This window comes from Hyaena hyaena, unplaced genomic scaffold (assembly GCF_003009895.1).
Source record: "Hyaena hyaena isolate Hyena2069 unplaced genomic scaffold, ASM300989v1 scaffold_2195, whole genome shotgun sequence".
NCBI classification, from domain to species: Eukaryota; Metazoa; Chordata; class Mammalia; order Carnivora; family Hyaenidae; genus Hyaena; species Hyaena hyaena.
In genome coordinates this window covers 3978-29452 of record NW_024082832.1, presented here as the reverse complement: position 1 = coordinate 29452, position 25475 = coordinate 3978, and the positions used below count along the sequence as shown (strand labels likewise).

Sequence of the window (25475 nt, the reverse complement as noted above, 5' to 3'; positions counted from 1 at the left end):
TGTCCCAGAAAGCTTACTGTAAGTACTTCAAATTGATAATACATTGATCTTATAAAATAAATTGAAAATTCTAAGCACTCAATTTATCTCTACATATTATGGTTGTCTCCAAGTACAGGAATAGGGTTAATATAAGAAATAGCAGTATTTATTAATCATCCAGTAGAACACCACAAAATATATCCCTAAAGCCCAAAACCTAATGATCCTTCTTTCTGAGGGAATTATCTGTTCAGTCTTGCTATGCCTTTAACTACAGTGAGAATCTAAAATGCATTCAACAAAGCCATCCATCCATCCTGATGAATAGCTTAACAAATTTCTCTTGAATTTTCTCCTAACTCCATTTGGAAAGTACCCCTATAACACTGACCCCTTCCCTCAAACCTTTCACCTAACTTCTTGTCAAGAGGCAACTCAATTATTATTTTTTCTTTAACTTCACTTCCTATGCAAATACTAATGGGACGTGTGAGAGGAAAAAAAAACCTAGAGAAAATGCAACAACAGTGGTAAAATACATAGGGAATAAGAGTGGAGAATATTCTATGTTTCATTTCCATTAACTCAATAAGTGTAAAAAAAAATTAGAACCTAATGATACTTCCCTTGGTTATTTCAGTCTTGAGGACTAATTATCTATTATGCCTCAAAGTATTATTAACCATCTGTGTAAAACAGATGAAAAAGCCTCAAGGTCAAGAGCCATGCCTTACTTGATTAATTTTTGAAATGGCAGTACTTAGTACATTGGTTAATAAACACTCAATAAATATATTTTAATGAATTTACAAAGGATAATTTCTCCATTCAAATAACTATAACATTTATTGATCATGGCATATTGAAGTACAGCCTTTTGTCATTAAAAGAAATTCCTAAGTCTCAACTTACAAATAAAATTTATTTTTTTGCAGAATTACAAATTAAGTGGATTGAAATTCATTTGTAAGAATCAATAATAAAAGTCATAAAATAAAAATTTAGTACATACCCAGGTTTTATGGCTCTTAATGTGGAAACAAAAAACCAAAATGACAAAAATAATGCACTGATCATCTTTGAATGCCTACTCTATGCCATTATTTTATATGAATTTAAATGCTTTTATTATTTCTAATTTATGAATAAGAAAATGTGACTCAGAAATGTGAATTAAAATTCTTCAAAATTACAGTCTTATTTTTCCTTCCGTTAGTATTTATAGATCAATTTGAATTCCAAGACTATTCACTTAATAACACTGCCCAATACAACAGAAAATTATTTCCAACAAAGAAAGTGAAGGAGTAAATTTATACCATAAATAAAATACCAGAATATCTCTATTGACTGAACAAAATAAATAATATATTGGAAACTGCATTTTGCAATCTAATTTGATTATGCACTGTAAAATGGGAATGGGAAAAACATCACCTAAGAAAAATCCTGCACACAAATGGTAGAAAAGCATTAAGAGTCAACCATTGGCTGTCTCTATGCTGGGTGGTAGCCTCAATTCATTCTCATGGGTATACTATTCATTCCCTGTATTGTCACCACTGTGTCTTTTAAGCAATTATTTTTCTGCCTAGAACACGACCTTTATTTCCTGTCTGTCCTTATAAGATAAACCTGAGTGTTAAGTACTATTTTTATAGATCTGCTAATATGGGAAATAGAAGGGTTTAATAAAAAATAGAGGGGAGGCTGACTGGCTCAGCCAGTTAAGTGTCCGACTTCAGCTCCAGTCATGATCTCACAGTTCATGGGTTCAAGCCCCACATGGGGCTCTGTGCCGAGAGCTCAGAGCCTGGATCCTGCTTCAGATTCTGTCTCCCTCTCTCTGCCCCTCCCCTGCTTGTACTCTGTGTGTGCGTCTCTCTCTCAAGAAACACTCTCTCTCTTATAGATTTCCTTGTAATATAATTTACCACAACAAAATCTAAGAACTACATGCTCTCAACTCAAACATTTTAGTCACTTTCTTCCATCCTATTCAAGCTTAGTATTTACGTTTATCAGATAGGCAAATTCTCCTTAATTCTCACTGGTTTCTATGAGAATCACTTTCAAAGACATTCATCTAAAGGAACTATATTCTCCAGTCCAACTCAAATGGCAGTCAGTCAGTCTTAATACCCATTTAATGAAAATATCATCTACTCTGGTAGAAGTCTTTCTTTCTTAGGCACCAAGAACTCCAACACTGTAGAGCTCAGAGTGATGGAAATGGGAAGCAAAAATTATTAAGTTGTTCGATATAACAGTGAAAGGATTTATTATAATTTCTACATCTTAATTCCCATAGAGAATGAAGATCTCATCTACCAAAATAGTCATAAAGGAGTCTTTGGTATACCACTCTACCATTCTATTCGACTGGCTGTTTATAAGTGAATGAGTGTTAATTCCAGGGCATTCTTGGTCATGAGACCACAACTGTGCTTGTTTGGCTGATCAGATGCAATGTTATACAGAATACTACCATTGTGGCAAAGCATTTTTTTAATCCATGGATGGGAGTGCAGCCTATGATATTTTAGTTAGGAAAAAAAACGCATACCCATAATACATATTCATTTTAGTGAGGTCAAAATTCTACTTCTTCCACAATGGAAATGTTTCAATATAATTAATTTGCCACCAGGTCACTGCATGACCCCACAGTAAATTGTGCCATTTAGTGGCTCAGCATTAGAGGGGCAGATCACGCTAATAGCGAGATCAAGCTTTGTAAGGAATTCCAAATTGTTTAGCAATGAATGATCTCCAACCCTGGTGATTTTGCATAGGAACCCATTCAGCAAGTGCTGCGGTAACTGAAGAAAGATTTTAAAATGCACATAACTTATAATCTGTCCACCTGACTTCTAAAATTTCCTCTGTAGAAGATGCCCTGTAGTATCATTCACATGGGACATCTTTATTTTCATAATCCATGCCCATTTTGAGAGGTCTATCACTAGAACTCTTCCCTGGGAATTCTCTGTCAGTAGGCTTCCTACTATTCACTGCAAGCCCTGACCATCTAATTACACCATTAGTAACTATTGAGGAATGAATATGTATCCATGCCTCTACCCAAACAAATTGGACAATGAAATGTACTACCTGAAATTCTTCCCTTGGGAGAATTTCTTCTCACCACACTCATTCAGGGCCATTATACTGCCATAACTAACCAATAGGTAGTCACAACACTTCACTAAATTGGGGCAGTAGAGCTGCAGACTTTCACTACTAGTTGTTGCCAATTATATATAAAAGAAACCCTGTATATTCAGCTCTACATATTTAATTTTCAGTGCATGGATCATAAGGAGCCTCCCCCCACCCCAATGTAGTCATAGATACATACAGGAAGAGAGAAAGCAATCAGGCAGTAATAGTTATTGAAGGACTTTACTATAATCTAATTGACTTCTTATGCCTCTGGACCTAAGCCCAGTTTATTATATGCCATTTCCACTTAATGATATAATGTTGGTTTTGAATTTCAATTTTATGGCTTAAAGAAAATGATAGCATTCAGTTCATCATAGGTAGCTGAGCTCACACAATCACTTAAATGCCAAGTTTAGGCATTTAAGATCTATAAGCTCTCCTGGGGCTCACTGAGATGCTAGCCATTGGACCCCTAGAAACTTTACTGAGGTGGTTTATTTCCCACCATAGATATGTCTATGGCATCCAAAATATTTACTTTTTTCCTTTTATTGGGTCCAGTAAGAATTACCATATCAGTGTGGTAGACTGGTATGATGTTTGGTGGAATATCAGGTGATCAAGATTTCTACAGAATATATTATGACAAATGGATTAACTTTATGGTATGTGAATTGTTGCTTCATAATAAAGATTATATATATGCACATATATCCTTTTAAATATTAAGTTTGTTTGCTATACAAACAAATATGTATACTTTCAAGTTAATAAGTACAAATGTAAAGATGCCTCCATGAAACAATCACAAGATAGTTTACTTGGTATATTAAGTTAATCTCAAAACAATTCTCTTAATGTAATACTGGAAGTAATACTTGGCAAAGGGAAGCCAGATGCATTCTTCTGATCTGGTTCCACATAGTAATGCAGAAGGTAGATTGTGAAATGGTTTTCTAAATCATAAATGCTATAGCCATTCAGAAAGGAAGAGAAAACCTTCATTCATATTATTTCTACTCCTTTCTATTCTATTCTCCTCCTCTCATCTTTTATGGTTTTGTGTTGGTCAGATTATACTTAGAATATCACACTTAGTACAAAGAAACTGAAGTCCATTCAAGGACAGTAAGGAAACAGAACCATATTACATGAGGAACCCACATAAACATTTATAATTGTTTAGCCTTAAGGTAAAAAGCAATGTGGAATATATTGATAGTGGTGAAGAAAATTATAATTAAGATCCTCTTTCCAAATTTCTATATAGTCATTCAAAGGTTATGATTGGTGGAAAGAAAGGCATTAAAGACAAAAAGCCCTGCAGCCTTATGTGAGGTGACTAACTTCATACTGGAACTTGGTGTGGAGAATTCCATGATGAAGGACATTTTTTAAAAAATGGGTGTTTTGTGAGGAACAATTATGAAGTGTTGCAATTTCCTTGATACTGGCAGCCATAAGCAAAACAGCAGAGAAACTAGACGTCTGACTGAAAGAACCAGCTAATATCCCTCCTAAGATCATAAACCTCAGGGACAGGAAGGCTGCCTGCATGTGCTAGGCTGCACCCACTCAGAAGAAATAGGGCAGACTTGAAAGCATCTCCTAAGCCACACAAAAATGAAGGTTCATAGGCACAGGAATAAAGCACACCTCTGAACAAACAATGCCTGAAAAATAAGCTACTCTGATCTAGAAGCAACTCCTAGGAAGCAGCATTAAAAAAAATTACACATATTTCTGGAAGTTTGGAAGGCTCTACGCATGTTAATTCCAAACATATTTCCACTTCTTACAAAGCAATGCTCTTAATTTCGCAAATTAAGTTGTTCTGCAAACTACAAAATTAAATTTTGTGGCAGATTTCAGCAGGATTACATCTATAACTATAAAAGCAAGATATTTAAGAACTGCTGTAATACTTTTATGGTTCTCAAACTATAACTTGAAATCAAATTTGTCATTTCTATGAATATTCAGAAGAATCCATCACTTAACCACACTCCTTATAATCATCCTTAGTAACAAAATGGTCAAGTACAATAGCCATTTCCCTCAGTAGGCACTTCAATACAAACAACACAATTCTCCGTAATGCCACTGCCTCTGGTAATGGGTCACTAGTATGCCATTTCACACCAGTAAGGATCTCAGGCTGTGCCCATTCCCAAGGACAACACGAAGCCAATTCACAAACCCCATATTTAAGGATCTGCTTCTTGGGATCAATTCAGTTACAAATTTATGAATTAGAACACACACACTCAAAGGTATATTTGTTCCTTTAATAAAATAATTTAAAGATGGTTAACTGGGTATTGATGAACTAAAAATAGACTTTTAAAAACACTAAATGGGGGGCACCTGGGTGGCTCAGTCGATTAAGCGTCCAACTTCAGCTCAGGTCATGATCTCACAGGGCTTCGAGCCCCGTGTCCGGCTCTGTGCTGACAGCTCAGAGGCTGGAGCCTGCTTCAGATTCTGTGTCTCCCTCTCTCGCTGACACTCCCCTGATCACGCTTTCTGTCTCTCTCAGAAATAAATAAAACATTTAAAAAAATAAAAATAAAACACTAAGGGATCATTTAAAAACCAGCTGAAGGAAAAAAAAATACCAGCTTCAGGGCTGGAGGAATAAAGGGGAGTGTTGGCATTATTAAAACTTAGAAGCTTAGAGACCACCACAGACTGGAAACACACCTATGGAAGAGGGTCAGTGGCTAGGGTAGGAGTTTTGAGAAGAAGCACAACTTCTCTAAACCAGTTTCTGTAAAATAGCACCTCATTCTCATAGCATGTTAAGGATAAAATGCACAACTTACATAAAACACTTATCAGTGTCTTTCACAGAGCAAACATACATACTATGAAAGCTCCCAAAGGCCATCCATTTATTGCTGTGATAATGTTCAAAATGTGATGTTTTTCAACACGTAGAGGCCCTGCATAATGTGTTTTCTCTCTGCAGGCACATCTCAAAACCATTCTCCTCCTCATCCTCACAGCTTCTCCAGGCCATGAGTGAAAAACAAAACAAAAACCACAGATGATACAACCCTAGAAATACATAGTATATTTATTATTTGCTGTTGTTTATTGTAGGCAATGGTTTCTTTAAAATGACACCCAAAGCACAATCAACAGAAGAAAAAATAGGTACGCTGGACTTCATCCAAACTAGAAATATTTGTTTGTCAAAGCATCCACTCAAGAAAGTGAAAATAAAACCTGCAGATGAGAGAAAGTAGTTGTAAGACCCTCTAATGAGGGTTTTGTAGCCAGTTGAGTGGTGGCCTTCAAAGAGATATGTCTAGGGCCGCTTGGGTAATTCAGTCAATTACGTATCCTACTTCAGCTCAGGTCATGATCTCACAGTTTGTGAGTTCAAGCCCCGCATCAGGCTCTGTGTTGACAGCTGAGAGCCTGGAGCCTGCTTCAGATTCTGTATCTCCCTCTCTCTCTGCCCCTCCCAGACTTTTGTTTGTCTCTGTCTCTCTCAAAAATAAATAAATGTAAAAAAAAGTTTAAAAAATCGTGGTATTCTGAAACTTGTTCAGATACCACACAGTTTAAAAAGATAGGTCTATATGCTATACCACAAATCCTGAAACTGTTGATGTAAACTTACTTGGGGGGGGGGGGGAAAGGGTCTTTGCAAATGTAATAATGGTGTTGAGATGATATTAACTTGGAGAACCTGGGCTGGCTCTAAATCTAAAAATAACAGTCCTAATATGACACAAAGATAAGAATACAGAAGATTAGACCATGTGAAGAGGAGGTAGAAGATGAAGTAAGTGGATGCTGGAAATGGCAAGGAAGGATTCTTCCCTAGAGATTTAAGAGTATGTCAACACACTGATTTCCAGTTTCCAGACTCCAAAATTACAAGACACTAAATTTCTGTTTTAAACCACCAAGATTGTGTTAATTAATTTTTTTATAGTTGTTTTGTTTTTTGTTTTTTGTTTTTTGAGACAGAGCATGAGCAGGGGAGGGACAGAGAGAGACGGAGACATGGAATCCAAAACAGGCTCCAGGCTCTGCGCTGCCAGCACAGAACCCGACATGGGGCTTGAACCCATGAACTGCGAGATCATGACCTGAGCCGAAGTTGGATGCTTGACCAACTGAGCCATCCAGGTGCCCCTCATTGTGGTAATTTAAAACATGGATGGAACTAGAGAGTGTTATGCTGAGCGAAATAAGTCAGGCAGAGAAGGACAAATACCATATGTTTGCACATACAGGTGGATTAGGAGGAACTTAACGGAGGATGAAGAAGGAGAAGAAGGGAGGAATAGTTGGGGAGAGGGAGGGAGGCAAGCCATGACTCTTGAATGCTGAGAACAAACTGAGGGCTGAGCGGGGGTGGGGAGGAGGGGAAGGGCGGTGATGGGCATGGAGGAGGGCACATGTTGGGATGAGCACTGGGTGTTATATGTAAACCAACCTGACAATAAACTATTTAAGGAAGAAAAAAAATAAAACGGCAGTCCTAGAAAACTAATACAGATCTAAATATAAAGGACTCCTAAAACTCCATAATAAAAAAATCTAATTTTAAATTGAATGAATGATTTTAAAATATATTTCTCTCAAGAAGATAAACGAATGGCCAACCAGGAAGCACATGAAAAGATGCTCAACATCATTAGTCACTAGAGGAATGCAAATCAAAACCACAATGCAGTCTCATTCATATCCACTGGATTGTCTGTAATAAAAATAATAAAATAAAAAGTATTGGTGAGGATATGGAGAAGTTGAAATGTGCATACACTGCTAGTGGGAATGTAAAATGGTGCAGCCACTGTGGAAACAGTGGGCAGGTCCTCAAAATGATAAACATAAAGTTACTATAGGACCCATATGACCCAGCAGTTACACTCAAGAGAATTGACAACAGGTGCTCAACAAAAAGTCGTGTACAAATGTTTGTAGAAACACTATTCACAATAGCCAAAAGGTAGGGATAATCCAAATGTTCACCAGTTGATGAGTAAACAAAATGTGGTATATTCATTTAAGAGAATATTCAGTCATGGAAGAACTGAAGTTCTGATACGTGCTACAATATAGATAAACCTTAAAAATATTATGTTCAGTGAAAGAAGCCAGACACACAAAAAGTCAAATATTTCATTTTTATAAAATGTCCAGGCAAGTCAAATCCACAGAGACAGAAAGTAGTTTCATGGTTGCAGGAGATGTGAGGAGACAGGACTGAGACTGACTGCTAACAGGTATGAGGTTTAGTTTGGGTGATGAACATATTTTAAGAATAGATAATAGGCAGAGTTACCTTGGCCAAAAGTTATAGGCCAGGAATATAAACTCACTCACCACAAATTAGTTTCCTCTCTTCATTGACTTTGTATTTACAAAAAAGAAAAAAAACTAAAATTAAGTATGCTAGAAATGTTGAAAGAAGTGGCAAATTTTAAACAATCTACACTATCAGACACAAGATACTTTTAAGAATCCATTCATTCAATCAGCTTTCACTGGCCACCTACTGAAAATACCCAATATACACCAGACACTGTGTCAAATTTTGGCATAAAACTCTCATCTGCCTTCAGAAAAGTATACTCCTTAGTGAAGGAACTAGACATTAAACAACCAATCACTGGTGTGTCCAGTTACATGTTACATATGCACTGAAAAACTGTATTCTACTATTGTGCCACAAAATCTGATCTATATTCATAGAACCCAAAATATTTTGCTTACTATTATTTGAAGATTTTATTTCGATATTAATGAAAATGTATTTTTAATGATATATAATAAAATGTGTAAACATTTGAAAGATCTGCATAACACAGTGAAGCAGGATTTTCTAAATGATCCGCACACGATGTTAAAAGGTCATGCATGAATAAGTGATCCATTCAAAGGGCAAGAGTCAAAAACCAACTTTTTACTATAACACAGTACAAAAAGTTATTATTTGAAGATTTTAATACTTAAGTATTGTATTTCCCACTTGGCCTGTCTCAGATTGAATACCGACAGATATTAATAAACAATGAAATCTCCCTACACTGTCGTCTTGCTTTGTTTTGCGTTATTGTTGACACACTTCCACAATATTGTCTCCTTTATTTGCTATTTTTAATTTTTTGAATTTATGTATTGTTTTGGTATAAAATTTTATAACTTATTATATTGTTTACCCTTCTGTAATGTGCTTAGTTTCCTCACTTAAAAATGGGCTTTCAGGGGCGCCTGGGTGGCTTAGTCGGTTAAGCGTCCGACTTTCGCTTAGGTCATGATCTCGCGGTTCCTGGGTTCGAGCCCCGCGTCGGGCTCTGTGCTGACTGCCAGCTCAGAGCCTGGAGCCTGTTTCAGTCTGTAACTCCCTCTCTCTCTGACCCTCCCCTGCTCACGCTCTCTCTCTCTCTCTCTCCTAGAAATAATAAAAAAAATGGGCTTTCGCTTTTGGGGTTGACAATTCTATATTTTCTGACTCCTACCTATTGCTGGTGAGAAAAATCAAACTATTCTACATTTTTATTTCTCTATCTCCCCCATTAAAAATGTTTATCACAGAATTAAGCCTTACATACTATTCTTTCATGTGTAGCCTCATTTTTAAGTCTTAAATCTACAATACAATTTATTAAATTCTAAGCAACAGCATAACTGAAGGGTCCCCAAATCTCCCTTAACTGGATGGAGAATCCTCCTGATATCTCAGGAAATGCTGATATAAACAACACCCTACAAAGGTTTGCATACTGAAAGTCATTTTCTTTAACCCTCATATAGTTGAAAGATAGATTGGCTATAAATTATTTTTATATCACATTTTATTTCTTTGAGTCTTTTGGAAATATAGATCCATTATTGCCTTTCTTTGTATACTACTATCAAGAAGTTAGATGCCATCCTGACTTTCTCTCCTATTGAGGTTGTTCAGTTATTTTGACAGGAGTCTCAGAAGACAGAATATTTTAAATATGTAATAATTTTACTAGGCTATGCCTTGGAATTAACCATTTTGTACCAACTTTCCCAAATTCATTACAAGATATTTCATTATTTATATTCTGCTCTTTTATTTCTGACACAATAATAACAAACTTTGATATGTTAATTCTACTATATCACCTCATTTTCAAATTATATAAATATTGAATATCATTTGCCTGGTTCTATGCAACTTTCCCTCTGAAAATTTTTTTTACCTCCCTCTTTAATTAGATTTTATTTCCTTGATTCTTTTCATCCTCATATCCTGTATCCCTCACTGTCATTTTGACCATTCTGATCTTCTTTGGGTATCTGGTAGTTAATTCCTCATTTTTGTGTATGTGACATTCAACAAAACTGTCTTTACAACAAACTAAATATTTCAACCTGTGTTCTTTATACCCCATTTCTTCATAGTAAGACAAACTTTACACAAATCTAATAGCTGCAGTTTGGGTGATTACACAATGTTTTATATGACAACATAAAATAATATGAATTCAGTTAGACTGAGTGCAGTATTTTATTCCTTGAACCAAGGAGCATAAGGGAACATTCATATGATTCCCAAATTTCAAGCAAGTGACAAATTGCCAATTTGCCCAGCTCTGTTCCGTAAAGGATCTTTTTTTTTTAATGATTGTTTTTCCTGGTTTTTGGAAAAGAATTTTGTGGGGTTTTTTATTTTATTTTTTTCATCATGATAAGTATACTTTTTAATCCCCATCCTCTACTTCACCGATCCCCCACTACCCATTCCTTGGTAATCACCACTTTGTTCCCTATAGTTATGAGTCTATTACTTTGTCTCTCTACTTCCCTTTGCCTGTTGTTTTGTTTCTTAAATTCCACGTATAAGTGAGCTCATAATATATTTATCTTTCTCTGACTGACTTATTTCATTTAGCATTATACTCTTGAGCTCTGTCCAAATTGTTGCAACTGGCAAGATTTCATTTATGGATGAAATATTCCATTGTATATGTATACCTATATATGTATGTATGTATATATGTATGTGTGTATGTATGTATATAGATGCATACACACACATACAGGTGGGCATATATATCCCACCTCTTCTTTACCCATCATTCATCTATTAAATGACACCTGGATGGCTTCCATCATTTGGCTACTATATACTGTAATTTCGTCTTCCATTTTCTTCTGAGAAAATCTAAGAACTTCTGAGTCATCTGAATCTTACTTTTTTTTTTCCAAATAGTTTATTGTCAAATTGCTTTCCATATAACACCCAGTTCTCATCCCCACAAGTGCCTCAAAAAATTAACAACAGAACTCCCCTATGACCCAGCAATAGCACTGCTAGGAATTTACCCAAGGGATATAGGAATGCTGATGCATAGGAGTGCATGTACCCCAATGTTCATAGCAGCACTCTCAACACTAGCCAAAACATGGAAAGAGCCTAAGTGTCCATCAACAGACGAATGGATCAAGAAGATGTGGTTCATCTATCCAATGGAATACTACATGGCAATGAGAAGAATGAAATCTGGCCATGTATAGCATAATGGATGGACCTTGAGGGTTTTATACTGAGTGAAATAAGTCAGGCAGAGAAGGACAAATATCATATGTTTGCACATATAGGAGGATTAGGAGGAACTTAACAGAAGACCATGGGGAAGAAGAAGGGATGAAATGGTGGGGGAGAGGGAGAGAGGCAAACCATGAGAGACTCTTGAATGCTGAGAACAAACTGAGGCCTGATGGGGGCGTGGGGGAAAGGGGAAGGGAGGTAATGGGCAAGGAGGAGGGCACTTGTGGGGATGTGCATCTTACTTTTTATTTCCAAAATTTCAGTCCTTTGTAGTCAAAGATTTTGAATTTCTGATTCAGATGTTCTTATAGATCTTGTGTTACAGATCTAATTACATTTCATTTTATGATGGAACATTATCATATATTTTTCTCTGCTTCATGGCTGGAATCAATATCAGCTTATATCCAGATTCCAAAAGAAACAGATTTTGCCTAGAAAACTTCAGATGTTTACCATCAGAAACAATATTTATCCTTAAATTCATCAGATATATTAACATGTTTAATTTTCAAACACAAAACAAGGCGGTATTATGGAAGATATTTCATTCTGCACAATTGTAGATTAAAAATAATAAACATGGGATACAGAAGTGCTGATGCATGGGAGCACATACTCCAATGTTTATAGCAGCACTTTCAACAATAGCCAAATCATGGAAAGAGCCTAAATGTCCATCAACTGACAAATGGATCAGGAAGATGTGGTTTGTATATACAATGGAATACTATTTGGCAGTGAGAAAAAATTAAATCTGGCGATTTGCAGCAACATGGATGGAACTGGAGGGTATTATGCTAAGTGAAGTAAGTCAGTCAGAGAAAGACAGATACTACATGTTTTCACTCATATGTATATCTTCAGAAACTTAGAAGATCATGGGGGAGGGGAAGGGAGAAAAAAAAGTTACAGGGAGGGAGGCAAACTATAAGAGAATCTTAAATACTGAGAACAAACTGAGGGTTGATGGTGGGGTGGGGGAGAGGGGAAAGTGGGTGATGGGCATGGAGGAGGGCACTTGTTGGGATGAGCACTGGGTGTTGTATGGAAACCAATTTGACAATTATATTTAAAAAAAGAAATATGAAATACAAAGGAAAGCAAATTCCATCCTCAAATAAGAATAAAATTTCAACAAGTAAAGCTTTTCAAAGGGTATTGTTTTTGCTCTGTGGGGTGGTGAACTGTCAGGTCTGCAAGTCTAAAAAGCACAGGCTTAATGCCTGAGTATGGAGTGGTGTTCAGTACTGCTTTGTATTCATGACTGAGCAATACTACATAGGAGCTCCTTCTCTTTAACATTTTCTAAACCCCATCCTATTCTACTCTCTTTATGAATGTTATTTCTTAATTCACATCTTTTTCCTGTCACTATATATTTAAAAGGACTAGTTAAAAGCAAAATTGAGAGGAAACAGATTTAACTTTGTCCTCTTAGATCTTATCCTAATACGATCTCAAACACTAATAACTATTTAACTACTTCTTTGCCCACTGTAGTATTTTCTGCATATATGATTATTAGACAATACTTAAACTATGACATAATTATATTCATGTAACTGAGTGCATTAACAAAAGTAACAGCACACCTGAATCAACTTAAGAACAAGCCTGATATGCTTGCCAAAAGTAACTTCTAAGAACCAATCATTCTCTTTACATAAGAATATTTTCAACCCAGATACAGAGAAAAATATCAGCATACACCAGTACCTCTGCAAATGTGCCTGGATAGTCACAAAACTTTCCAAGATTCTATGGACTAGTCAATATGTAAGTCAAACAAAAATTGTATTTCAGTATTGCAAAATCTTAAAATATGCAAAATAGCCTTAAATAAATTTATAATCACACTATTGGCCATTAATAATGGAATAAACTATCCAGGATTTTAGTGCTACTGAAATACAGAAAATTGTCCTAATAGTATATTACCCTTCGGGGCACCTGGGTGGCTCAGTCAGTTAAGCGTCCTACTTCGGCTCAGGTCATGATCTCACGGTTCATGGGTTCGAGCTCCGTGTCAGGCTCTGTGCTTACAGCTAGCTCAGAGCCTGGAGCCTGCTTCAGATTCTGTGTCCCCCTCTCCCTCTGACCCTCCCCTGCTCACACGGTCTCTCTCAGAAGTAAATAAAACATTTAAAAAAATTTTTCTAAAAGATAGTATATAACCCTTCAATACTTGTGCATACAGTATTGCTTGCAGAAGTCACGATTTGTTTTCTCATGAGTTATTTAGATCATTCTCAAACTCAGTCTCCTCATTGCCATCTTCATGTCCTTGTTCCTCAAGGTGTAGATAATAGGATTCAGAATGGGTGTAATCATAAAGTCCAAAATGACAAGAAATTTATCCACTGGCACTGTGGGAAATAGCCACACATACACAAAGATGCACGGTCTGAAGAACAAAACCACCAGTGATGTGAGCTCAGAGTAGAAAAGGCTTTAAACAAACCACATGAGGAATGTTTCCATACAGTGACCAGGATGAAGATATAGGAGATAAGCAAAAAGAAGAAGGTGCCCATGGAAATGAACCCACTGTTGGCAGTAACCATGAATTCCATTCTGTAGGTGTCTGTGCAGGCAAGTTTGATAAACCAAGGAAGGTCACAGTAAAAGCTATCTATCTCAGGACCACAAAAAGACAAATGGACAACAAAAGCTAACTGGGCCACTGAGTGAATGAGGCCAATAGCCCACCACTAGATAGGAGGAAAATGCACATGATAGTCAGGTAGTGGAGGGGCTTACATATGGCCACATATCAGTCCAAGGCCAGAGCAATGAACAGGACCATTTCAGATCCACCCAGGACATGGTGGGCAAACATCTGGTGACACACCCTGAAAGTATGTGGTTTTGTGCCCAGAATACAGGTCAGAATCATCTTAGGAATCTTTAAGGTAGAAAGACGCAAATCAAAAATGAGAGTTTAGCTAAAGGGGGGACATGGCGGGTAATGTAAATGAGGATCAAAGGTCACTGTAAACACAACAAGGAGGTTTCTCAGAACAACTGTTACAGAAAACCCAGTAGAGAAAGCAAGGAGAAAATACAGCACTGGTGTACAGGTAGAAAGTCCCAGAAATACAAATGAAGACACTTCAGAGTAATTTGCTTCGTATATTGGCTTTGTCTAGTGATTCCTAAAATACCAAAAATAAAGTAATATAAAAAGAATTTTCCAAAAATTATTATAAAAAAACACATTTAAACTTTTACTAAATCTGACTTTAGGAAGAAATCTTCAGTAAAAGCTATAAAGTGGTTTTTTTTTAAATTTTAAATAATATGTTAACTCACCCATTTGGCCAATATACTTCATGAGTGTAACTAATATTCTTAATAAGCAACTACCATTTGCCTAATACTACATCAAGTTTTGAGGTAAAACACTGATCCTGACTTCAGGAGGTTTACAGGTTAATGTTAGAACTAGACATTAAATAGCTTTACATACAGACAGAACTCTGATAATTGATTTAAAGAAATGAATTGGGAAGAACATGTTTTTTAAGCAGAACCATAAAATTGCAAGTGACCCTTCCTTCGGCAAGATCCTAAGGTCACTTCTAATAGAAGAAAGGCAATATCAGGTCAAAATGCTGGACCTGCATTTCTTTCTATGAAAGTCTCCCTAACCTTTTCTTCTTCAAACTGTACCTGAGATCAAGGAGGAAAAGATAGAACTGAAAAAAAAAAAACAAACAAACTAATTTCCCCATTGTGTAGAAATGAAACTTTACTTCTTAATATAAGAACTTAATTCTTGGGGTGCCTGGGTGGCTCAGTCGGTTAACCATCCGACTTCAGCTCAGGTCATGATCTCATGGTTCGTGGGTTTGAGCCCCATGTCGGGCTCTGTGCTGACAGCTAGCTCAGAGCCTGGAGGCTGCTTCAGATTCTGTGTCTCCCTCTCTCTCTCTCTGACCCTCCCCTGTTCATGCTGCCTCTCTCTCTCTCTCAGAAATAAATAAAACATAAAAAAAATTTAAGAACTTAATTCTTAAATTTGGGGGCTCTGCGTTAAGAATTTGGTATTTAGAGATTACTTACATTGAAGGAATCTTTAGACAAAATAATCTGACTTAGAAACCATTTAAAGATTTATGTTAAGGAAAAACATTGATATCAGACAGAATTAAAAGAGGAAGCAGCTGATCTCTTAATGACTGCAGGCAAAGAAGAAATATTTAAGATGCCTTCAACTATAGCGGGTTTGGGTGGCTCAGTCAGTAGAGAATCTCACTCTTGATTTTGGCTCAGGTCATGATAAGCAGGGTCATGGGACTCTCTCTCTCTCTTCCCCCCTTTCCCACTCATGCTTTCTAATTATTTAAAAACTAAAAAGATGCATTGAACTTGACAGCAACTTCTCAGTGACCTACTCTCCTGTCCGTAAACAACATATTTTATGAGGTCACAGTTTTTGAATTAATATATCCTAGTGATATATTTCTGAGTATTTATCATGGTCCATTAACACAGATTTCTCACATAAATAAATCTTTCTAACCCTCTTTTAATATCAACTACTCTTGTAGATGGATAACGTCGACAATTATCCAGTGGTTCTCAGTCATGATTGTGAATTAGAATGACCTGAAGCAGCTTAGAGTAAAAAGCATATTTCTGGGATTCACTCCCAGAATTCTAATTCAACAAAGCAATGATGGATACAGATTATTTGCATTTTTAAAAGCATCTCAGGTGATTTTAATGTAAGCAGTCTTCAAATTAGAGTTTGAAAAAGACTGTATTCTATATTTTAATTTATTTCAAAAGAGAAAGTGAGTTTCATAAATGCTTCCTCAAAATTCAAAGAAGTTCCTTTATTTAAAATCTATGGTGGAATTTAAGAAACAAAGAGGAAAGAGAGAGAGGTAAATCAAGAACCCGACTCTTAGAACAAACTGTTACCGGATGGGAAGTGGATAGGGCAATAGGTAAAATAGGTGATGGGGATTAAGGGGTGCACTTGTGATGAGAACCCAGTGTTGTACGAAAATGTTGAATCATTATATTGTGCCTGAAAGTAATATTTCACTGTATGTTAACTGTAATTTAAATAAAAACTTATAAAAGCTAAAATAAACGTGTGGCTTCCTGTACACTGACAATGGTAAGTTCCCTGCAAAAGCCCAGTTTGGGGAAAACTGGTGACTATGCTCACTCAAGTTTCACTAACATGGCAAGCATCCTTATCCAGTCCAGACACCTAACTTTCAGGGACTTTTGTGCCTAAAGCAAGGGTGGAGGGTCCATACCCATCTTCATGGATCTGCCAAAGCAAGAAGGAAAGCTAAGCAGAGACAGGATGAGACAAGAGCCATGGACACTCCTGTGTGATCTAGTCTCTATTTCAGCATATATTAAGGACTGGTTCTGTGCTAAGGTGGGGGGGGGGGGGGGGGGGGGGGGGGGGGGGGTGTGTGTGTGTGTGTGTGTGTGTGTGTGTGTGTGTGTGTGTGTGTGTGTGTGTGTGTGTGTGTGTGTGTGTGTGTGTTAACAGAACAAAATACAGTATCCTCAGGAATCAGAGAAAAATTGAGGTAGTAAGGGAAGCCTTTCCTAATCATCAGGGCTGGATTCAGTTTCCCTCTCCTGTACTCTCAGACATCGTGTTTATCTCTATCATAGCTCTCACCTGACAGTGTATTTTGTGATGATATGCTTGCTTTTATTCCACCAAACTGGGAATATGTGTTCTTAAATACTCTATATCCACCCCTAGCTCCATTCTTGGAATCTAAAATAGAGCAGGTGCTTGACAAACACGTGCAAATAGTTAGATACACCTTGAGGGTAAAAAACGGCCATGTGTAAAGTCTACAAAGTCAATAATCAGTATTACACCAATAAAAACTAAGGAAATTAATCCTAAAGCAGATTTGCTAGCAAGTTCTCCCCGCCGCCCCCATGTTACAGGCACTCTAGAAGCACTTCAGAAGCTGAAATGTCTACGACGTGATTCTTGTCCCAAAAGAAAGTTGTCTCAGTTGAAGTGGAAGGCAGTGAAAGACTAGCCCTTTCTCCGAGTCTCATTCTCAGGAACTCTCTGGAAAGCCCTCAATGTTGGCATTTTAATCAGGACTTGGTGTAAAATAATACCAATCACCCCCTCCCTGGGACAACCACAACAACATAGTTTCCTCATCAGTTTTGGGACCCGACTGACCACACTGCTGTCTGACCCACACCCTGACAGGGCTGCCCGAGGTTAGGTCAAAGTTCAGGCCTACGACGTAATAATTCCCTGTTTGTAGATACTGTGAACTCATCATCACAATGCAGGCCCCCGACTACATGGCCGGGAGGAAGGAGGGCCGTACCAGAGGCCGATCCAGAAAACAGTCCTTACGGTGGACCGTTATGTGGGGCCCATCAAGGACGCGCATGGCGGGAACGTCACGCGAAGAGGGGGCACTGCAAGAGGGGAGCGCGCGGGGCATCGCTTCCACGCCAGCCAGTTCTTCTCCCCGCCCAGCACCGCCTCTACACCTGCTTGCTGACGGTCCACCTACCTGGCTGAGATCCAGCGTCCTCAACAAGCGGCTGCTGACATCTAAGGATCCTCAACAGGAGGCAGGCCATGCCTTGGAGGAGTCCCCGCTGGCCGGCACCCCCACGCGTCGGGAAGGCCCATCTGCCCTCACGGAGTCCACGCCCACCTGAGGTCTCACGGAGGCAGCCAGGCTTCCCCCCAGTGTGTGTTCGACCAGCGGCCAGTCCTGCCCGAAGGCCCCGTGGACGCCACCGGCCGCCCCAGCCAGCTGGTGCCGGACACGTGCAAGGACGGAGGTCCGCAGGAAGGCAAGGCAGCGGACACCGCGTCCTGACCACACTGTGGCCGCCCTCCTGGCAGCCCCGCGGCCCTGACCTAAACTCACTGCTGCGCCTGAGCGCTGCCCACCTGAGGCTCCACCACAGCCAGGAGCCTTCACATTCTCAGCACACCTGGGAATGCTCCGCCTGACAGGTGTGTGGGTCCTGTCCGCGGGGGTAACTCAACATTAACACCTGATGCTGTTTCTTTTGATTTTAGAGGCAACAGAAATGCCCAGGCAGCTGGGACTTATTTGCCTGGAGGGTGGGGGGGAGGGCCAGGGCAACCAACACTTTTTGTCCCATTTCTTCTGAGGGAAACTCAAATGTTCCCTCAAAATTTTGCATAAAGGCATTAAGAGAAAATAATGAAACAGAGTCGTATAGAAATGATGTTTACTTATAACAGGATTTAACCTAGAAGACACATTATATATTTCCTCCTTTTTTATTTCAATGTATTCTAGAAGGTTTGTAAATAGAACTTTTATCCTTCAGATTTTAGGCCTTCTTTTGCTCTCTTCAGCAATTTAAGAGGAATGAGGTGTCATCTTCTTGAAAGCTTTTTGTCACCGTTCTTTCCTTTGTTTTAATTTAAGGATAATTGACATACAATATTCTATTAGTTTCCAGTGTATATCACAGTGATTGAATAATTTGATGCATTATGGAAAGCATACCCACCGGAAGTCTAGTTGCTATGTGTCTACATACTAAGTTATTATAATATTATTGACTTTATTGCCTATTCTGTACTTCATATCCCTGAAATTTATAGTTGCAACTTTGTGTCTCCTATTTCCTTTCATTTATTTTGCCCATTCTTCTCCCTCCTCCCATATGACAACCACCAGCTTGTTCTCTGTAACAACAGAAAGTCTGTTTCTCTTTTGTTTGTTTGTTTTAGATTTCACATATAAGTGCAATCATATGGTATTTGTCTTTCTCTGACTTATTTCACTTACCAGAACATCTTCTAGATCTATGTATTTTGTTCTAAAGGGTAACATTTCCTCCTTTTTTAAGTGGCTGAATAATATTCCACCATATATATGAATATACATATATATTCATCTACCTCATTCATTCATCTAAACTTGGACACTTAGGCTGCTTCCATATCTTGGCTCTTATAATATTGCGTGAGCATAGGGGTGCATATATTTCTTTGGAGTTTTTAAGCTCTTTAAATGTTTACATATAAACATAAAAATCTGACTAAGTCTAAACTCTATTAAACCAAAACGGTATTATTGCAGTAGCAAGCAAGGGGAGTGTGGAGAAATTTTTCCTAAGGCAGATGTTTTCAAAATGTGTTCTTTTAGGGTTTATGAAATGTGTAAGATTACAGTCATGAGAGAAGCCAGCAGTATCCAGGAGCATGTTTCTCTGATTACAAACATTATCCAAAATTACTGGAAGCTTCATCCAGTTATTCACATAATTTGATCACTACCCAATTCTCTCCTTTGGCTTGGTGTTCCAGAATCAACACACAAGAAAATTCCTTGAATTCTCTGACCATTTAGTTAATATAAAATTTAACTCTTGCTTATGATTGTCTTTTCATGTTCCAAAAGACATTTAAAAGCTCAGCATGAGATCTGAATCTGTCATACTCAAACACACTTCCTAATAGATGACTCACCAAAGGACAGAATCAACTCATTAAGATACAGTGTAGATGCAGGGTTTATTTAAAATCTGTGGGTAAAAATGTTTTAATCTCCTAATCTAATGCATACTAAATGGTAATGCAATACCTTAATTTACACTATGAAATATTGAGCCACAAGATACTAATTCTTTCCATGTGAAAATTAACTTCTGTAATTGAGTTTCACTGGCATGCATTCATATTTTTTCAATAAAAAGGTTAAGTGTAATACACATTCACAAGAAAAACGATACTTTTTAAATCAACAGGATCTTGAAATAGTATCTTTTTCCTCTTCTCAGGCTTTCAAAACAAGGAGAAAGATACATAGAGCATTTTATTCTTGGGTTAGTTTCCTTGTGTTGAATGTCTCATGTCTTGAATACCTATGAACTGGCAGCTCTTGCTGTATTGGATTATGATTAGGAAAATAAAATTAATTTTTATATAAATATTTCAGACAAAATAAACTAGTAAGAGAAATATGATTTAGCAAAGAGATAAAGAGGAGCACCTGAGTGGATAAGTTGCTTAAGCATCTGACTTCAGCTCAGGTCATGATCTCCTGGTTTCTGGGTTTGACACCCATGTTGGGCTCTGTGCTGACAGCTCAGAGGCTGGGGCCTTCTTCAGATTCTGTGTCTTCCTGTCTGTCCCTCCTCCACTTGTGCTCTGTCTCTCAGAAATAAATAAACATTTTAAAAAGTTTAAAAAAAAAACAGAGAAAGAAAATTGCCAAGTACAAAATGAAATTGTTGGGTTGAACGTGTATGTACATGTATGTATGTGTATATAGATTTATATTATAGAGTTATTATATGAGCATACTAATGCCATAGTACAATGCAGTTATATTTAGTTATAAATTATGTTTATGATATAAAATTATATAATAAAATTATGTAATAATGTAATATACATAAATATTATAAATAAGTAATATTAACAAAGGTACATTTAAAATTATATTAATAATATAAAATTATATAGAATAAAACTATATATATGATTTTTGTTGAATTCAACAACTATTTCTCTGTAATATAAACAATACAAATTCTATCAACAAACCATCAGAATGCAATCTTTGAGCAGAATCATATTAAAGAAGTGCTTTCCCCTGAATAAGAACATGTAACTCTATGAAAAGCTGGAATTCAGTGAGAAGTCACATGTTGGCTACACAGCTTCTTCATAGCTGTTTTCATCTCTTTATTTCTCAATGTGTAGATAAGGGGGTTCAAGAGTGGAGTAAAAATGGTGTAAAATACAGATAGGAGCTTGTCCACAGAGAACCGACTGAAAGGCCACACATAAATGAAAATGCAGGGCCCAAAGAAGAGCAGGACTACCATGACATGTGCAGAGCAAGTAGAGAGTGCTTTGGATACTCCACCAGCAGCATGCTGTCGGACAGTGATGAGTATAATAGTGTAGGAGACCAGAAGAAGCCCAAAACAGCTCATGGAGAGCAACCCACTGTCCGAGATCATGAGTATACCCAAGACATAGGTGTCCATGCAGGCAAGCTTGATCACAAGAGGAAGGTCACAGAAGAAGCTGTCCACCTCATTGGGACCACAATAAGGTAAATTCACAGTAAAGGCTACTTGACTGATGGAGTGCACAAATCCAATGACCCATGAAACCAAAACTAGTCCTAGGCAGGTTTGCCGTCTCATAATGGTCATATAATGCAAAGGCTTGCATATAGCCACATATCTGTCATAGGCCATGGAAACCAGAAGTACCATCTCAGCCCCACCAATAAAGTGCAAGAAGAATATTTGAGCCATACATCCTCCAAAGGAGATGAGCTTTCGATCACTAAGGAAGTCTCTGATCATCTTGGGGGTGGCAAATGAGGCAAGCCACATGTCCAAGAAGGATAGATTTCCCAGCAGAAAGTACATAGGAGAGGAGTGCAAGTGGGGGTCAGAAATTACGGTGACCACAATAATGAGGTTACCCAGCACAGTGGCCACATAGATCCCAGAGAAAAATATAAATAAAAAATGTTGCAGATGCGGTGAAGTGCAGAGTCCATACAACACAAATTCTGACACTAAGGAATAATTCTGCAGTTCCATTATCTCAAGTTTCAGATTTTGTTCAGAATCTATATAAAGAAAAGAGATGGATATGAAATAGCCTGTCAACTCCTGGCACATGACTATCTGATTATAATTTTAATTTGTAAAACATAATATAAAATATAATACAGAAAAGATTAAAACCAAGCCCAACAATGGAGTTAGCTTTTCTCCCATGTTAAGGCTGCTTGGAATCTTCCTTTAAAAAAAACAACAACAACCCACCTTATTAACATAAAATGTACCCACCTCCCAAGAGTCACCCATTTTAAGTGTAAAACTCAATGATTTTTAAACAAACATAGAGAGTTATGAAACCGTCCCCATAATGCTTGTTTTAAAATCTTGACAATCTAGACTCCTTCTGGACTTCTGGTAGTCACTGGACTATCTTCTCCTATTGTATCTGTTTGCTCATTCACAAATTCACTCATTCAAACCATATCTATGTAACACTGACAGTGTCCCATTCTCACTTAATTCAGTTGTTAAAGCAATTAGTATAGAGGGAAATAAGTCAGTTAACCTAGGATTTATACAGTTCCCTAGAAGCCATACTTTTATTACTGCTCTTGATATCTCTTTTAATCCACTGGGTTTGGGATTAAAACCCAGTGATCCAATTCATTTATAGATTTATTGTGTATAAATTGATTACTTATAATAGGATTTGGGCATGGTTTCAATGCAAAAGATATTTTTTGAGACCTCTCAAGAAGGACCAGAGCATAAAACCTATGCAATAATTAATTTCTTGGTGGGTAGCTTTCACAATATACATGAATGGCTGATAAATTCAGCATTTGATTCAATATGTAGTTCTGATTTTCCATAAAAACTAAGATGGGATGGATAAGTCTCATCCATTTATCATGAGAAATGAACTGGCACACCAGTCTTCTCACTAAGAGGAAGACATTATATAAAATGTTTTATAAAGACATTGAACAGAATTCTTCATGTGTAATTAAAGAAAAGATTCGGAACTGTCCCTGTATGAGCTTTTTTTTTTTTTTTAATGTTGGCCCTTTTTAAAATTGAAAGACATAACATGAAATAATAGTTTGGTAATGCCTCTACCAAACTACTATAGGGAACTAAAGTAACATATTACATATCTGAAATATTCCAATGATATGAACATGACATAGTGATAGAATTTAAAAATCTAGAGTAATTCATGGTTATTATATCTGTTTTAGTTTACTCAAATAACACCCATCTCACCCAGGTTTTCGTAGGATAATAGGAACTCAAATTCTTTAGTTCCAGCTTTTCCAAATCAACTATTTTAAAAGATTAAATTGCAAAACTTTCTATGAATAGGTGCCACCCCTCTTTATAAGGGGATTATAGGAGCACCTGGGTGGCTCAGTCTGTTGAGGGTCTGACTCTTTGATTTTGGCTGGGCTCATGGTCCCAGGGCCATGGGATTGAGACCTGAGTCAGGCTCCACGCTGACCGTGGAAACTGCTTAAGATTCCCCTTCTCTCTCTATTGCTGCTCTTTTCTCTCACTTTGGCTCTACTCTCCCTCTAAACAGAAGAAGGAGAAGAGTAGGAGGAAAATTCGAAGGAGGAAGAAGAGGTTATAAATCTGAAGTTAAATACTGCTATGGACACAATGGATATAAACACAATTCAGGATCTGTTCACAAGTTTAGTTACATGATCCTGACACTATCCTAACATACATATTACTGGGTTTCACTTAGTGTTTTCTAGAGATTAAGTGAATGGAAAGTTGAAATAATCAAATGGAAAACTCAGGAAACAAAATTTGTTTTTAAATGTTTACCTTGGTGTTGAATTAAAGATGCTCTAAAATTAGATATAAGTGATAACTGCACAACTCTGTAAATAAACTTTTTGGTATGTAAGTTATATACCAATAAAGCTCCTTTAAAAATAGATATTAAAAGAAGTGGAATAAATGAACTTAAATAGGGCTCTGATTTCAGAGGACTTTTTATGATTTACAAAGGCATTTTAAAGATTATTCAATGAATGTTAAATTTGTAATCAGAAACAATTATGATTGATTTTACATAACTACAAATGCTACTTAAAAAACAAATACAACAGGGGCATCTGGGTGGCTCACAGTCAGTTGAGAGTCTGACTCTTGATTTCAGCTCAGGTCGTGATCCCAGGATCATAGGATTGAGGCCCATGTTGAGTTCTACACTGTGCATGGAGTCTGCTTAAGATTCTCTCATCCTTCACCCTTCTCCCCAACTTGTGCTCTCTCTCTCAAATGAAAAAAAAAATGACAAAATTTGATTTTAAATGACCAGTTAATATTATTCCTCCAATAATTTTTATGTAAAAAATTAATGGAATAAATTAGTCTCTGGCTGACTTGTACATTCAGTCACATTCACTAAATATCTATCAAAGGCTATTTACTAACCTAGAGTTAAGATGCTCACTGCTGATACTGCAGATCCCTCAATTTGTATTTCAGATCTTCTATGCTTGAATGGAACTTTTGAAAACATGAATTTGTATTTCTGTAGAGGATTAATCTCGTTTTCTTCCTCCTGGAAAATAATTCAGGAAAAGCATCACTTTAAGAGCTAGAGAACTTCAGATGTGAGCCTTCTTTGAACTTTGGATATAAATATCCATCTCCTCTCTCCCTCAAACTAAGAATCCCTTGAAGATAGGACATTGATGGCCAATTACCATAATGGAGCTTGGGGAATAAACTATCTCCAATTAGAAATTCATACTAATAAATCACGTTCATTGCCCCAAATGGCAAAGAAAGATTTTAAAGATGTCAGCTTCTATAAACACAATTGCAATTATTTTAATAGTTTAAGCAAGATAATATGTATACTTATGCAGTTAATAGACTATAAAATGTGCCTTTCCTTTAGATAACAAAACTAACAGCATACTTTAAGAAACTTTTTTAAAAAATTTATTCATTTTTTGAGAGACAGAGAGAGACAGAGTGCAGGTGGGGTAGGGATAGAGAGAAAGGGAGAGACAGAATCTGAAGCAGGCTCCAGACTCCTAACTGTCAGCACAGAGCCCAACATGGGGCTTGAACTAACAAACTGTGAGATCATGACCTGAGCTGATGTCGGCTGCTTAACCAACTGACCCACCCAGGCATCCCAACAGCATACATTTAAAAAAAATATATTGAAAATCTGCCAACCTTGTACTTTTCATAA

The 25475-nt window shown here is 37.2% G+C and overlaps 1 protein-coding gene and 1 pseudogene across 1 annotated transcript; both read right to left on the bottom strand.

The window, feature by feature from the left end:
* Positions 1-13931: 13931 nt before the first annotated feature.
* Positions 13932-18111, bottom strand: LOC120227335 (annotated as a pseudogene).
* A 3241-nt stretch (positions 18112-21352) lies between these two features.
* LOC120227333 (olfactory receptor 4K14) lies at positions 21353-22312 on the bottom strand. The gene has a single exon (XM_039225472.1). It carries the CDS (start codon positions 22283-22285, stop codon positions 21353-21355), a length of 933 nt encoding a protein of 310 aa, XP_039081403.1. The 5' UTR covers positions 22286-22312.
* Positions 22313-25475: the final 3163 nt, after the last annotated feature.